This window comes from Rhinolophus sinicus, chromosome 7, assembly GCF_057876585.1.
Source record: "Rhinolophus sinicus isolate RSI-liver-muscle chromosome 7, RSI-T2T, whole genome shotgun sequence".
Lineage (NCBI taxonomy): Eukaryota > Metazoa > Chordata > Mammalia > Chiroptera > Rhinolophidae > Rhinolophus > Rhinolophus sinicus.
This window is the reverse complement of record NC_142507.1, coordinates 52755152-52767303: the sequence shown is the minus strand read 5'-3', so window position 1 is coordinate 52767303 and position 12152 is coordinate 52755152. Positions and strand designations below refer to the sequence as shown.

Genomic DNA, 12152 nt, shown 5'->3' with positions numbered 1-12152 from the left:
AGGGGGAGACAGTGTCTTTTCGTGTCCGTCCACCTAATCGTCACCCCGCTCTCAGGAACTATGGGCGTCCCTCCCCCGAAAAGAAACGGAGAAGGGAGCGAGGAAAACGCTGCGGGGACACGGGACCAGACCTCGTCAGGCGCGCCGCGGGCACCCGGCGGGGGCCTTTCCTGCGCAGGCGCGCGCCGCCGCCAGGGCCCCTCCGCGCCGGGAAACATGGCGGCCCCCATGGCGGCCCCGGGCCGGGCTCTGCTGCGGGCGGGTGCTGAGCGGCTGCTGCCAGGAGGAGTCCGGGCGCTGCTCCGGCCGCGACTCGAAGGGGGCACCCCCGGCCCGGAACGCGACTTCAGCCTGTCACACAGTCGGGTGAGGGCCAGGTCTGCGTTACGGGGTCCTTGACTCTCCCGGGGCCATTTACGCCCGAGCCTCGTTTCTGGGGGCGCGTGGAGACGTGGCGGGCGCTTCTAGAGGGGCTGGCGGCGGGGGCATCAGGGGCCCTGTCCGTGGAGACGCGCTCACGCTCGCTTTCCCGGCCGCCAGGGCACGGTCATCGTGGAGCGCTGGTGGAAGGTGCCGCTGGCCGGGGAGGGCCGGAAGCCGCGCCTGCACCGGCGACACCGCGTCTACAAGCTGGTGGAGGACACGAAACACCGGCCCAAAGACAACCTGGAGCTCATCCTCACGCAGTCGGTAGAGGGTAAGGCCCGGGCAGAGCCACTTCCTTTCAGGCTGGTTGTGTTTGGCGTCACCTGTTTGCGGCCCTTTCCCTACTTTGTGGAAAAGAGCAGCTCTGTGTTCTGGTCCAGCGTCTGTTCTCTTTGGCAGAACTTGGAGTGCGGGGTGACCTGGTCTCAGTGAAGAAATCTGTGGGCCGCAATCAACTACTTCCTCAAGGACTGGCTGTCTATGCCTCCCCTGAAAACAGGAAGTTGTTTGAAGAGGAGAAATTGGTGAGCTCGGAGGAAGGCAGGGGGACTTGGAGGAATACAGCCTTCAGATTTCCTCTAGCAACTTCCTTGCCTTAGATATTTAATTTGAAAATAAAGTAGGGACTAGAAGAACAGGAATCCAGAAGCTCAGCCTTTGCCCAGCTGAGTGTGTTAGTAAGAGTTTGTTATTATTTATGACGGACTCATTTTTCTTTTCTTTCCTTTTTTCCCTATCTTTAACTTTTTCTAGCTGAGACAAGAAGGAAAATTGGAAAGGATCCAGACCAAGGCAGGCGAGGCGGTGAGTAGAAATATGGAAAGTCTATTTATTGGTTACCGACAGGAGTCACTGACCTCTTCCTGAGAAGCTCCTTGATTTGCTTGATGTCTCCCGATTGCAAACACAGGGTAGGGGAAAGAGGAAGTGTTGTGGCTGCCATAGCAGGTATTGAGACCACCTGGGAGATTCTGACCTGTTGGGCAAAGTGCCCTGGCTTATTGAGTGAGGCCCCAACCGGGGCACCAGGGGACCCATGGAAAGTGTGAGATAAGAGATATTTACAGACAAGTTGGAAAAAAACATAGACACATGAGAAAATGACCAGTAAACTCAAAACAGTCAATTATAAGAGTGACATGGACTAAAATGCATTAGGATGACTGAGGAGGACTTTTTTCAGATGAGATTAGGCCTTATGGGATTAGTAGGATTTGGATAGGCCAGAGGTATTCTCAAGAGAGAAAAAGTATAAGTAGGTAGTTAAAGCACGTTTTAACGTAGAAAGGAGAGCAGTCTACCTAAAGCAAAGGACTTTTATAGTGTAATATGAGAAAACATATGGCTGGAAAGGCGCTTGGGGCAGGGTTTACAAAACATCTTGAATCCTTGGCTAATGAATTTATATGTCATTCAGTAAGCAGGGAGGAATCATTAATGCGGTGGGGTAGGATTGAAGGGCCAGAGGGTTAAAATAGTTCATGAAAGTCATTCCATCCTGAAATATACCAGTGGCCCCCATTGATGAACCTAACTTTGACATGGCTTGTTTCTCCTTAATTAGGAACAGCCAGTTATAGGTGACATTCTCTAAAGTGTCACTAAAACATCTTTTCTGTCTCGGTATCAGCCTCGAGACAATAAGAATGTTCTGTCTTTGCCATTGATCTTCTCATCTGTCTTGGCTGTAGCAGAAATTGTGCGCTTTCCCTGAGCTCTCAAAGCTGTGCCTCTTGCTAACATGCTTCCTCTCCATGGATTCCAGCTCTAACCTATCCCCTGTCTATAATTCCTCTCAGACAGTGAAATTTCTGAGAACCTGTCGCCTGGAGGTGGGGATGAAAAACAACATCAAATGGGAGCTAACGCCTGAAATAGTTGCCCGTCACTTCCTTAAAAATGTGAGTTACACTGCTCTCACCCTGAGGGGGGAAGCTGCCCCTGGGAAGAAGGCCCAGGACTGAGCCCTTTGTTAGGGACAGGTAGAATCGTCCAGCTGGAGTGAGGGAAAGTGTTCTTGGTTGGCTTGCATGGGTGTGAGATGGGAATGACTTAGGACTAAGGGTTGTCCCGTAGAATTTGAAGCCTGATAGGAAAAGATGGCGGTATCACTTATTTCCTCTCTAGCTAGGGAAAACCTGGGGAAATGTGACTCACTGGAGAATTATTCCTTTTGTGAATATAGTAATTGTGGTCCCACGTCCTGTTTCTCTTTGTGAATCCACCTCCCTTTCTGAGAAATTAGGACTGACTTTCTCTGCCAGCGTCTGTGGAGGTCTGTGCCCTGCCATGGGATCAGCCAGGATAAACTCCCCAGTTTCATTCACCTCTACAGGAAATTCTTGAACCCTCGTGGTGAGGTTGCCTAGAGTGGCAGCCATGTAAACAGAGCTCCTTTTGGCTGTGATCTTTTGCAGCTTGGTGTTGTGGTCGCACCACATGCGTTAAAGTTACCAGAAGAGCCCATCACACGGTGGGGCGAGTACTGGTGTGAAGTGACGGTAAGTGTTTCACATACTGTCTCCTTTTTCTAACTAGGTGAAAAATGAGGGTGAGAAAAGCTGTGATTGGGGGGTGTTAGCTCGTATGTGCGCAGCTTATCTCTGACCCGTCCTGTCGTTCTGTGTACAGGTAAATGGACTTGACACTGTGAGGGTACCTATGTCTGTGGTGAACTTTGAGAAGCCCAAGACCAAAAGATACAAGTACTGGTTAGCCCAGCAAGCTGCCAAGGGAATGGCTCCTACCACCTCCCAGACGATCTGAACCTACTGTCCCTCAGAAGCAGCAAAGCAGAATCCAAGGAACAAAAATGGATTCCATAGAGCAAAGATGGGCCAGCTCTGACCAAACAGAGAATTGTAGAGAGCATATGGCGACATTGGTCTAAGCTGCAGATACATGTTGAATTCTCCATATTTGCCATCTCTGTACTTCAACTGTTAACCACATCCGGCCTTACTGGGCAGTGCTACTCAAGAAGTACCAGGCGGTAGATCTGATAAGCTGAATGTTAATAGACCAGAGTAGTATAGATCCTATTTCCTCTTCCTCCGCTGGAATTCATTGGAACAAATGGAAGAGCTAGCCATGGTCTCCATCACTGGGCTTGTTCTCGTCCTAACTGAACATTTGTACCTCAAGAAGAAATAAAAAGTTGTGTTCTTTTTAGGTGTTGTTTACTGGGCTTGAGTAGACTGGGAGAGGGACATCCAAGTGGGATGTCCTCTTGAGCCACTGGGGTTTGCTGCTAAAAGGGACGGAAGAAGAGACTGCATTTGCAGGCTACATCCCACGGTTGCTATGAGCAAATTACTCAATAAGCTGTTAACGCACTATGGATTCTACTTTTCTAAGGTGATCTGAATTAAGGCCTAAGGGTAATTGTTGGGGGAAATGAAGCTGAAATGAAAGAAGCTTAAAAAGGGAACTTCTGTTTTGTTTATTGAGCTAGCTCCTGAGATTTTGAATAAGAAGATGCCTTGGTTTCCAGACCGAGGTTAAGATAGGCTAGTCATTAGGTAACTATGGACTAGGTGTCTTGGTAAGAGATGCGGGAAGTAGATCTGCATAAGGTCAAGGTCCGTTAGTAAGAAAAACCCAACTGTTGACAATTGGATTATGCCAGAGTCACTCAAATATAATGAGAGGTCATGCAATTCAGGGGGGTAAAGATGGGACCATTGACTTGCTATTTTTACCAGAAGCCAAGAGAACTTGGTTTCTGTCATTCTGTTTGAGCTCACCTACCACTCCCAGCCAGTTAAGCACTTCCGTCCACTTGCATCCACATGAGGCTATCCCAACTAATGGGGTGGTCTGTCACTCATAGTTGCACTGATCACTGTACCCAACCTCTCATTTTTCCAAAACTCCAGAATTCAAGTCTAGCACTGCTGTTGTTTGGAATTTGCCATTTCAATGACCCCATCCTGCTGTCCTTGAAATAGAAAGAAGCCCATTTCACACAGCATCGTTCCACACCACCATCACCATCAGGGAGCTCTTGGCAATGGTTTGAGAAACAGGCACAACATTCCACACAGCGTGCAGTAAGTTTACTGGGGGCGTCCTCCGGCCCAGCACCTGTGTGGGAGTGAAGGAAGCAGGACTTGGCAGAGGGAGAAGCTGAGCTGATGCAGACTCAATAAGACCTGTCAGTCCCACAAGCTCAAGCTAGGATGGCTCTGCAGAGATGTTACCCTATCCAGGCAACTGGCCTGATTTCATACCCCCATATTGACTAGGAAGGGAGCATGACTTTGGGTGAGGTGACTGACTTCAGGCAAAGGCAGTTCCCAGAGGGGAACTGAGATGAGAGCTGTCAGCATTCTCAGCAGCTTCGGTCCTGAGGGGAGGGTCCCAGGCAGCACACCATAGTCTCCACTGCACTCCACCTCTTGTGCTATTCAGACCCCATTTGCTTCGTAAGTTTTAGAATGATCCCTTCAGGATTCTGATGGGCCTCTTCCTGGGAAAATTTAATAGGAAGGTCTGGGACCGACCATCGCCCCTGTTGCTGTAGATTTGTCCTAAGTCTGCAACTGGTATTTACCTCCATCCTCTACTACTCACTCTGCATTCCTGCCCACGTGCCTTCAGCTTGTACTTCTACTGGTCCAAATGGGTTACCTGCTGAGGCACCTGGTCATCATGCCTTTCGCAGGCCGTGACTACTTGTCCATGTATCATCAAAACTGGGCAAGGAAGGAGCACGAGATGCCTACGTGGATGACCTGGGTGCCAGGTATAATCTCCCCACATTGTGTAACAGCAGCCCTGCCTCCTGAGGATCAGGGTCAGCTACTCCTGCCAGGACAGTGACTCCTTTCCTTTCCTCCTCATCTCTTGGTAGTGTTCTTAAGTAATCTGGTGGCAGCCATAGCTTAAAGTCCTATAAGACTCTTGGTGTGTCCACTGGTAGTGGAAATATTCCCCTTCTGGCAAATAGAACTTCTAAATCCTCAGAGCCCAGAGTTGGGATAAGAGGGGTTCCCAATGGGGTCACTGGGAGTGATGGTAGTGGGGGGGCTGCTCCTACGTCCACCCCTTGTTTCCCAGACCCATATATTTTACGTAGGGACACAGTACTGTAGGATGCCTTGATCCAGGGTCCACACTGCATCCTGGAGTCCCAGAAAGAGGAGGAAGGAGGCAGGGCTGAAAAAGTACACAAAGGAATAATGGCTGAAGATTTCCCAAATTTGTTAAGAAGTGTAAACATACTGATTCAAGAAACTAAGCAGCATTTTGAGAACCATTGACTTAGGAGAAAGGCCACTGGCCTGGGAGGCAAAAGCCCTGAGTTTTTATCTAAGCTTTGCCCCTAAGAAGTATTTCTCTGAGGAAGTTTCTTCTCTCTGAGTCTCAATTCACTGATTTGTAAAATGGTGGTGGCATACATTAAATGAGCTCCAAAGGCCATGAGAGCTCTAAGATGCTATATTCGAACAATAACTACCAATTGAGTCTTTTCTCTGTGCCTAGACTCTTGTCAAACCTACCTCACTCTGTTCCAGATGGAAAATGCCATCAAACTGTCTGAGAAAGACCTAAGCAAGCTGCTAGGTCGACCTGGTGGCTACATGATGAGAGGCTGCTAAAGGAACATGGCTGCCCTGCACGTGACCCCGGGTTTGCAGAAGTGCCCTGACCTGTGTGCAGAGGAGGAAGAGCTCTCCTGGGGATACTCTGAGAAGCAGAAAGCAGAGTGGCAGATGGAGCCTCCATCCCTGAGTCCCTGGCTGCTGCAGCTGCTGCCACCCAACAACTTTAAGTGGCCAGGAAGCAGGACACTTGGCACACAGCCACCTTCAGGCAGCGGCCCCCACCTGTGAAGGCCTGCGTGTCAAGTCATCAGCAGATTCACCAGAATGCACCTATACACCCTCTGTGCAAAGCCAAGAGTCGGTCCTGGAACCACCCCAAAAAGCCAAAACAGAAGCAAGATAAATGAAGAGAGGGAGAACATATAGAGCTCTGCTGCCCATAAACCCTCCTCTTGGCCAGTGATCGATGTCCTGATGTGAACCAGCCCTTCCCCACCTCCACTAAGTCTCCTATTTAATGTGATGGAATCACAGCCCCTCTCTTACTTCACTCTTATTTCTTTCTGCTCTTGGGGTTTCTGTTTAGGAAGAGATGTGATTCAGGTGCAAATGACAATGTGTCTGATGATCCCTTCTCTCCCTCCCACATTAGAAAAAAGAAATTAAGCAAACCCCAAACAAAAGAAACCCAAAGAAATCCGCGCCAAGATACATCATAATTAAATTTCTGAAATCTAAAGACAAAAAAAAATCTTGAAAGCAGCTAGGGAAAAATGATACCTTACCTATAAAGGGAAGAAAAAAAATTCAAATGACCGCCGATTTCTCATCAGAAACCATGGAGGCAAGAAGGAACTGGTATACTTTTTCAAGTGCTGGAAGAAAAGAACTATCAACCCAGAATATATCCTTCAGGAATGAAGGGGAAATTAAGACATTCTCAGACAAAGGATAACTAAGACTTTGTCACCAGTAGATCTATCCTCAAAGAATGGCTACAGGCAGTTCTCTAAATAGAAAGGAAACAATAAACAAATAAATCTTGGAACATCGAGAAGGAATAAAAAACATGGTGAGCAAAAAATTTTAAAAATGGGTAAAATCAATAGGTCTTCCCAATGACAGTTCTGCTACTTCACTGAAATAATAGCTGCTCTCTATGAAGGCCTGCTATGGGCCAGACACGGCCACCCGCAAAGCAACTCTGCAAGGGACACGTACCCCAGGGAACAACAGGAGTGGTTTAAGAATGCCGACAAGGGTTGTTCTTTTCCACAAGCATTTAGTGAGAGGCTACTGTATGCAAAGCACTTTTGGTTCTTTTAGATTCAAGCTGGATTTTTCCCGCAGATGCTGAAACCCAGGGGTTGCATCTCCGTGTGCACATGCCAACCTGCTCCCAGAGAGACGCTTTTACAAACTGAAAGGTAGAATACTTAGAATTCAGTCATATCAACCATGCTCAAAGGAATAATCTCCGAGCGCCCCCTCTTTTCACAGATAGGAGAGCCAAGGCCCTAGGAGACTGTGTTAAACACAGAGGCAAGTGAGGGAAGCGTTCAGGAAGAATTTCCAGAGAAAACAAGAATTGCCCTTTAGATTTAGCAATGGCGAGATGTGGCGTTAGGCAGTAATTGGTGCCTACAATTCCGATTCATCTGTTAGCTCCACACGGGGAAGCATTTTCTGGCCGCACCCTTGTCACATCCCCACCCCCCTACCACCGCAGTGCCAGTCAGGTGCCCCTCCTCTGTGTGCCCACGAGGGCTTGGATGTTTCTCTTATCATTTCACTTTTGAAACTGTATTATAATTATCTATGTATTCGGCTTCACTCCTTGAGGACAAAGTGTGTCTTATTCCCAAAACTTTGCATCCCGAGTACATAATATACCCTGGTATTTCCTGAATAAATGTGTGAATAAGTGAGTGAATAAACGAATGGGTAATCAACCTTGCAAGGTTTCTTTCTTCCGACATTTTAAAGAAGGAAACAGCTATGGAGCTCATAAAGCAGCCCTGCCAGAGATGACGCTCTGGGCCTGGTAACTTCTGAGGAAACTTGAGGCTATGACAGTGCATATTTGTGAGTATTCTCCCTCTCCCACCGCTGTTTCTCTCCCTCCCGCGGACCCTTTCCACGCAGGCCTGGAACAGGCCTCCGAGTGGCGTCTCGGGCTGTGCGGCCCATGCCCAGCAGAGGGCAGCAGAGGCCCGTCCAGCCAGGAGGCGCGTCTCGCTTTCCAGAGGCTGCGGCGGAGTCCTTAGTGCACGCTGCCCTTGGTGTGACGAACCAGAGTAACAAGGCCTGCTCTCGCAGGAACTCACATTCTTGGGGACACAGACAATAACAAAAAAATAAGCCAACAAGATAATATCGGACACTGATAGGTGTTGTGACGAAAACAAAACAGCGGCATGAATGGTGGGGGAGTTTAATTAAATATTTTTTAAAGTATCTGGGGGAGGATACTTCAGCTGCATCCCTAGGAAAGGACTGAGAAAGTGACAAGAAGCTACTGAGGACACTGTTGTTTGGCTAAACACTCAATTTGCCAGCCTCCCTCAAAGAGGGGGCCATGTACACAGTTCTGGCCAATGAGATAGATGTTAGTGGAAGTTGGCAGAGGGGGGGAAGGAGGCCAAGTAAGCTTTTGCTTTCTGGAAAAGAAACCCAAGTGTCACTGGTAGAGTCCCTTCCTGGTCCTGCTGCTCCTTAGACCATGAGGGAACAAGAGAAACCTGCAGAGGCAGGCACAGAACCAACACCTCCAGAGTTGCCATGTGAGAAAAGCAAGGCCTGTCTGCTGGGCAGTTTCCTCTCCCTTTCAGTGTACAGCAGCCCCCCTCAGACCACCAGGATCTGGGGAAGAGAGAGTCAGGCGAAGTCCAAAGGCCCTCAAGTGGGGACTATCCTGTTTCCCCGAAAATAAGACCTAGCTGGACCATCAGCTCTAATGCGTCTTTTGAAGCAAAAAGTAATATAAGACCCGGTCTTATGTTGCATTTATTATATAAGACTGGCTCTTATAGTAAAATAAGACAGGATCTTATATTAATTTTTGCTCCGAAAGACACATTAGAGTTGATGGTCTGGCTAGACGTTATTTTCGGGGAAACATGGTACGTTAGTGCATTGGAGGAAGAGAGGAAAGATGGGTGTGGCTGAAGCACACCAAGGTGGCTGGGGGTAGCCCATGGAAAGCCAGCTGGGTTTCACTTTAAGGGCATGGAAAACCTCGGGAGGGTTTTAGGCAGGAGAGTGACAGACTTTGATTTAGGTTTCTTAGACGATCATTCTTGCTCTGACATGGAGAATGAGGCAGAGGTGTAGGTGGGCAGACACTGCTTTGGGGCTGACTTAGCTGTTCCCTCTCCTTTTCCCGTGCCACCTTCTGGTCTAGAAGCCAGAGGGGTTAAAAGTTCCCTTCCCCAGTCTCTGTTGCCCTTGAGGTGAATCACAGGACCCTGTGAGGCTAGATGGGGAAGACTTTCTGGAAAATTTCGCTTTCCTGAAAAAGAAAGGGACATGATCATGGACTCGGGGTTGGTTCTCCTTTCTTCTCCCCACCTGGAAGACAGAAATGGCACTGTGAGTACAAGAGCCCTCTCATAACTGTGAGCCCACAGGCTAAGGCTGGCAGGGAAAAGATGGAAGCCTGGTCTGGGTACCCTGTCGACATCATTAAACCTTTGAATCTTGCATACTGCCAGACTTCTTAGGTGAGAAAAAATAGCCCCCTATTTGCATAAACCACTGTAAATCAGGTGTTCTGTTGTTACACGCAGCTAAATACATTCTCAGCTCACACAGTGGGCAGGAGAGTCCGCAAGGAGGCGGATAAGACGTGGGTAAAGTGGTGCAGCTGAGAGACTGGACAGCTTGGACTATGGCGATTGCCTGCCTACAGGCCTTTCCATTCTAGTCTTAATTTCCTCTAGTTTGTCTTCCACACCGTGACACTTGCTAATACAGTTCTCTTCATCGACGCCTCTGGGCTTAAAATTCTCTGCTGGCTCTCCATTGCCTGCATGATAAGAAACTAACCTCCTTTGTCTAAAACACAGTGCCCTCTGGGATTTGTCCCCACCTTCTCATCCGCCATCTTCTCCCACTAGTTGCGCCTTAGCGCTTTACACACCTCCAACAAGACACACCCCTAGTAAGCATCTCCCACGTGCCAGGCACTGTCCTAACTTCATCACTAATCCAACAGTCCTGAGAAGTGGTTGTTACATATATTATATGTATAGTTTATAGGTATAGTTTATAGGTAAGTTTAATGCTCAGGGAAGTTAAGCGGCTTGGCCACGACCACACATCTAATAAGTGGTGGGTCAGAATCTAAACTCTGGTCTGATTTCAAAACAAATTAGAGATTTAGTGTTCCTCACTGCCAAGAAGTCTTTCTGAAGGCAAATGATTGCTGGGATGTTCAGTGCTCAAAGATGCCATTAGGGCCTCCAAGTCTTCTGACCTTTCCTCTCTGTCACTTCAGAGCCCTGGCTCTCACCCCCTGCTTGTTGCCGCATGGCCCTAAGATGGCTGTTCGGCTCTAGACAGCCCATCCAGGTTCAAATCAGGGAAAAATGGGAGGGTACACCAGCTGAATCTGTCAAAACCCCTCACCCCTTTTTTGGTTATGAAAGAAAAAGCTTTCTTAAAAACCCCGGCACACTTTTCCCTGCAGCTCCTGGCCCCGTGGCTGCCCCTTGCTGGAAGCAAGGCTGGGGAAGTCAGGGAAGAGGGTTGTTGTGGTTGGCTTAGGTAAATACAGCCCAGCACTCGGGGCTGAGCCCACTGCTGCCCTCTGCCATAGCTAGCATCTTACTCGATGGGGAAAAGCTAAACCCATTCCCCTTCAGGAACAAGGCAAGGTTGCCCACTTTCTCCACTTCTATTCAACATAGTGCTGGAAGTTCTAGCCACAGCAATCAGACAAGAAAAAGAAATAAAAGGCATCCAAATTGGTAAGGAGAAAGTAAAATTGTCATTATATGCAGATGACGTGATACTATATATAGAGAACCCCAAAGACTCCATAAAGAAACTATTCGAACTGATAAACCAATGCAGTAAAGTAGCAGGATACAAAATTAATATTCAGAAATCAGTTGCATTTGTACACACCAATAATAAACTATCAGAAGGAGAAATTAAGAAATCAATCCCATTTGCAATTGTTTCAAAAACAATAAAATACCTAGGAATAAATTTAACCAAAGAAGTAAAAGACCTGTACTCAGAAAATTATAAGACACTGAAAAGAGAAAACGAAGAAGATACAAATAAATGGAAACACATACCATGTTCATGGATAGAAAGAATTAATATAGTTAAAATGTCCATACTGCCTACGGCAATATATAGATTCAATGTAATTCCTATCAAACTACCAATCACATTTTTCTCAGAAATACAACATATAATCCTAAAATTTATATGGAACCATAAAAGACCCTGAATAGCCATGGCAATCTTGAGAAATAAGAACAAAGTGGGAGGTATTACGCTACCCGACATCAAATCATACTATAAGGCTACAGTAATCAAAATAGTATGGTACTGGCATAAAAACCGACACACAGATCAATGGAACAGAACAGAGAGGCAGAAATAAATCCATTCATATATGGTTATTTAATCTATGACAAGGGAAGCAAGAATTTATATTAGGGTAAAGACAGTCTATTCAATAAATGGTGTTGGGAAAACTGGACTGACACATGCAAAAAAATGAAATAAGACCACCTCCTTACACCATATATGAGAACAAATTCAAAATGGATTAAAGACTTAAATGTAAGACCTGAAACCATAAAACTCCTAGAAGAATATATAGGGAGTAAATTTGCAGACATTACTCTGAGTAATATTTTTACTGAAATATTCCCTCAGGCAAGGGAAGTAAAAGAAAAAACAAACATGGGATTACATCAAACTTAAAAGATTTTTCACAGCAAAGGAAACCATGAATAAAACAAAAAGGCAGCCTTCTGAATGGGAGAAGATAATTGTCAATGATACATCTGATAAGGGGTCAATATCCAAAATTTATAAAACACTCATGCAGCTCAACACCAAAAAAACAAGCAACCCAATTAAAAAATGGGCAGAGGACATGAAGAGATATTTCTCTAAAAAGGACATACAGATGGCCAACAGACACATGAAAAA

At 46.9% G+C, this 12152-nt stretch overlaps 1 protein-coding gene across 1 annotated transcript; it reads left to right on the top strand.

Annotated features, from left to right (window-relative positions):
• Nucleotides 1-182: 182 nt before the first annotated feature.
• MRPL9 (mitochondrial ribosomal protein L9) lies at nucleotides 183-3597 on the top strand. The gene is made up of 7 exons (XM_019740035.3): nucleotides 183-366; nucleotides 541-697; nucleotides 826-950; nucleotides 1180-1230; nucleotides 2226-2327; nucleotides 2844-2927; nucleotides 3058-3597. Exons 1-7 carry the CDS (start codon nucleotides 217-219, stop codon nucleotides 3190-3192), a joined length of 804 nt encoding a protein of 267 aa, XP_019595594.1. The 5' UTR covers nucleotides 183-216; the 3' UTR covers nucleotides 3193-3597.
• The last annotated feature ends 8555 nt before the right edge of the window (nucleotides 3598-12152 follow it).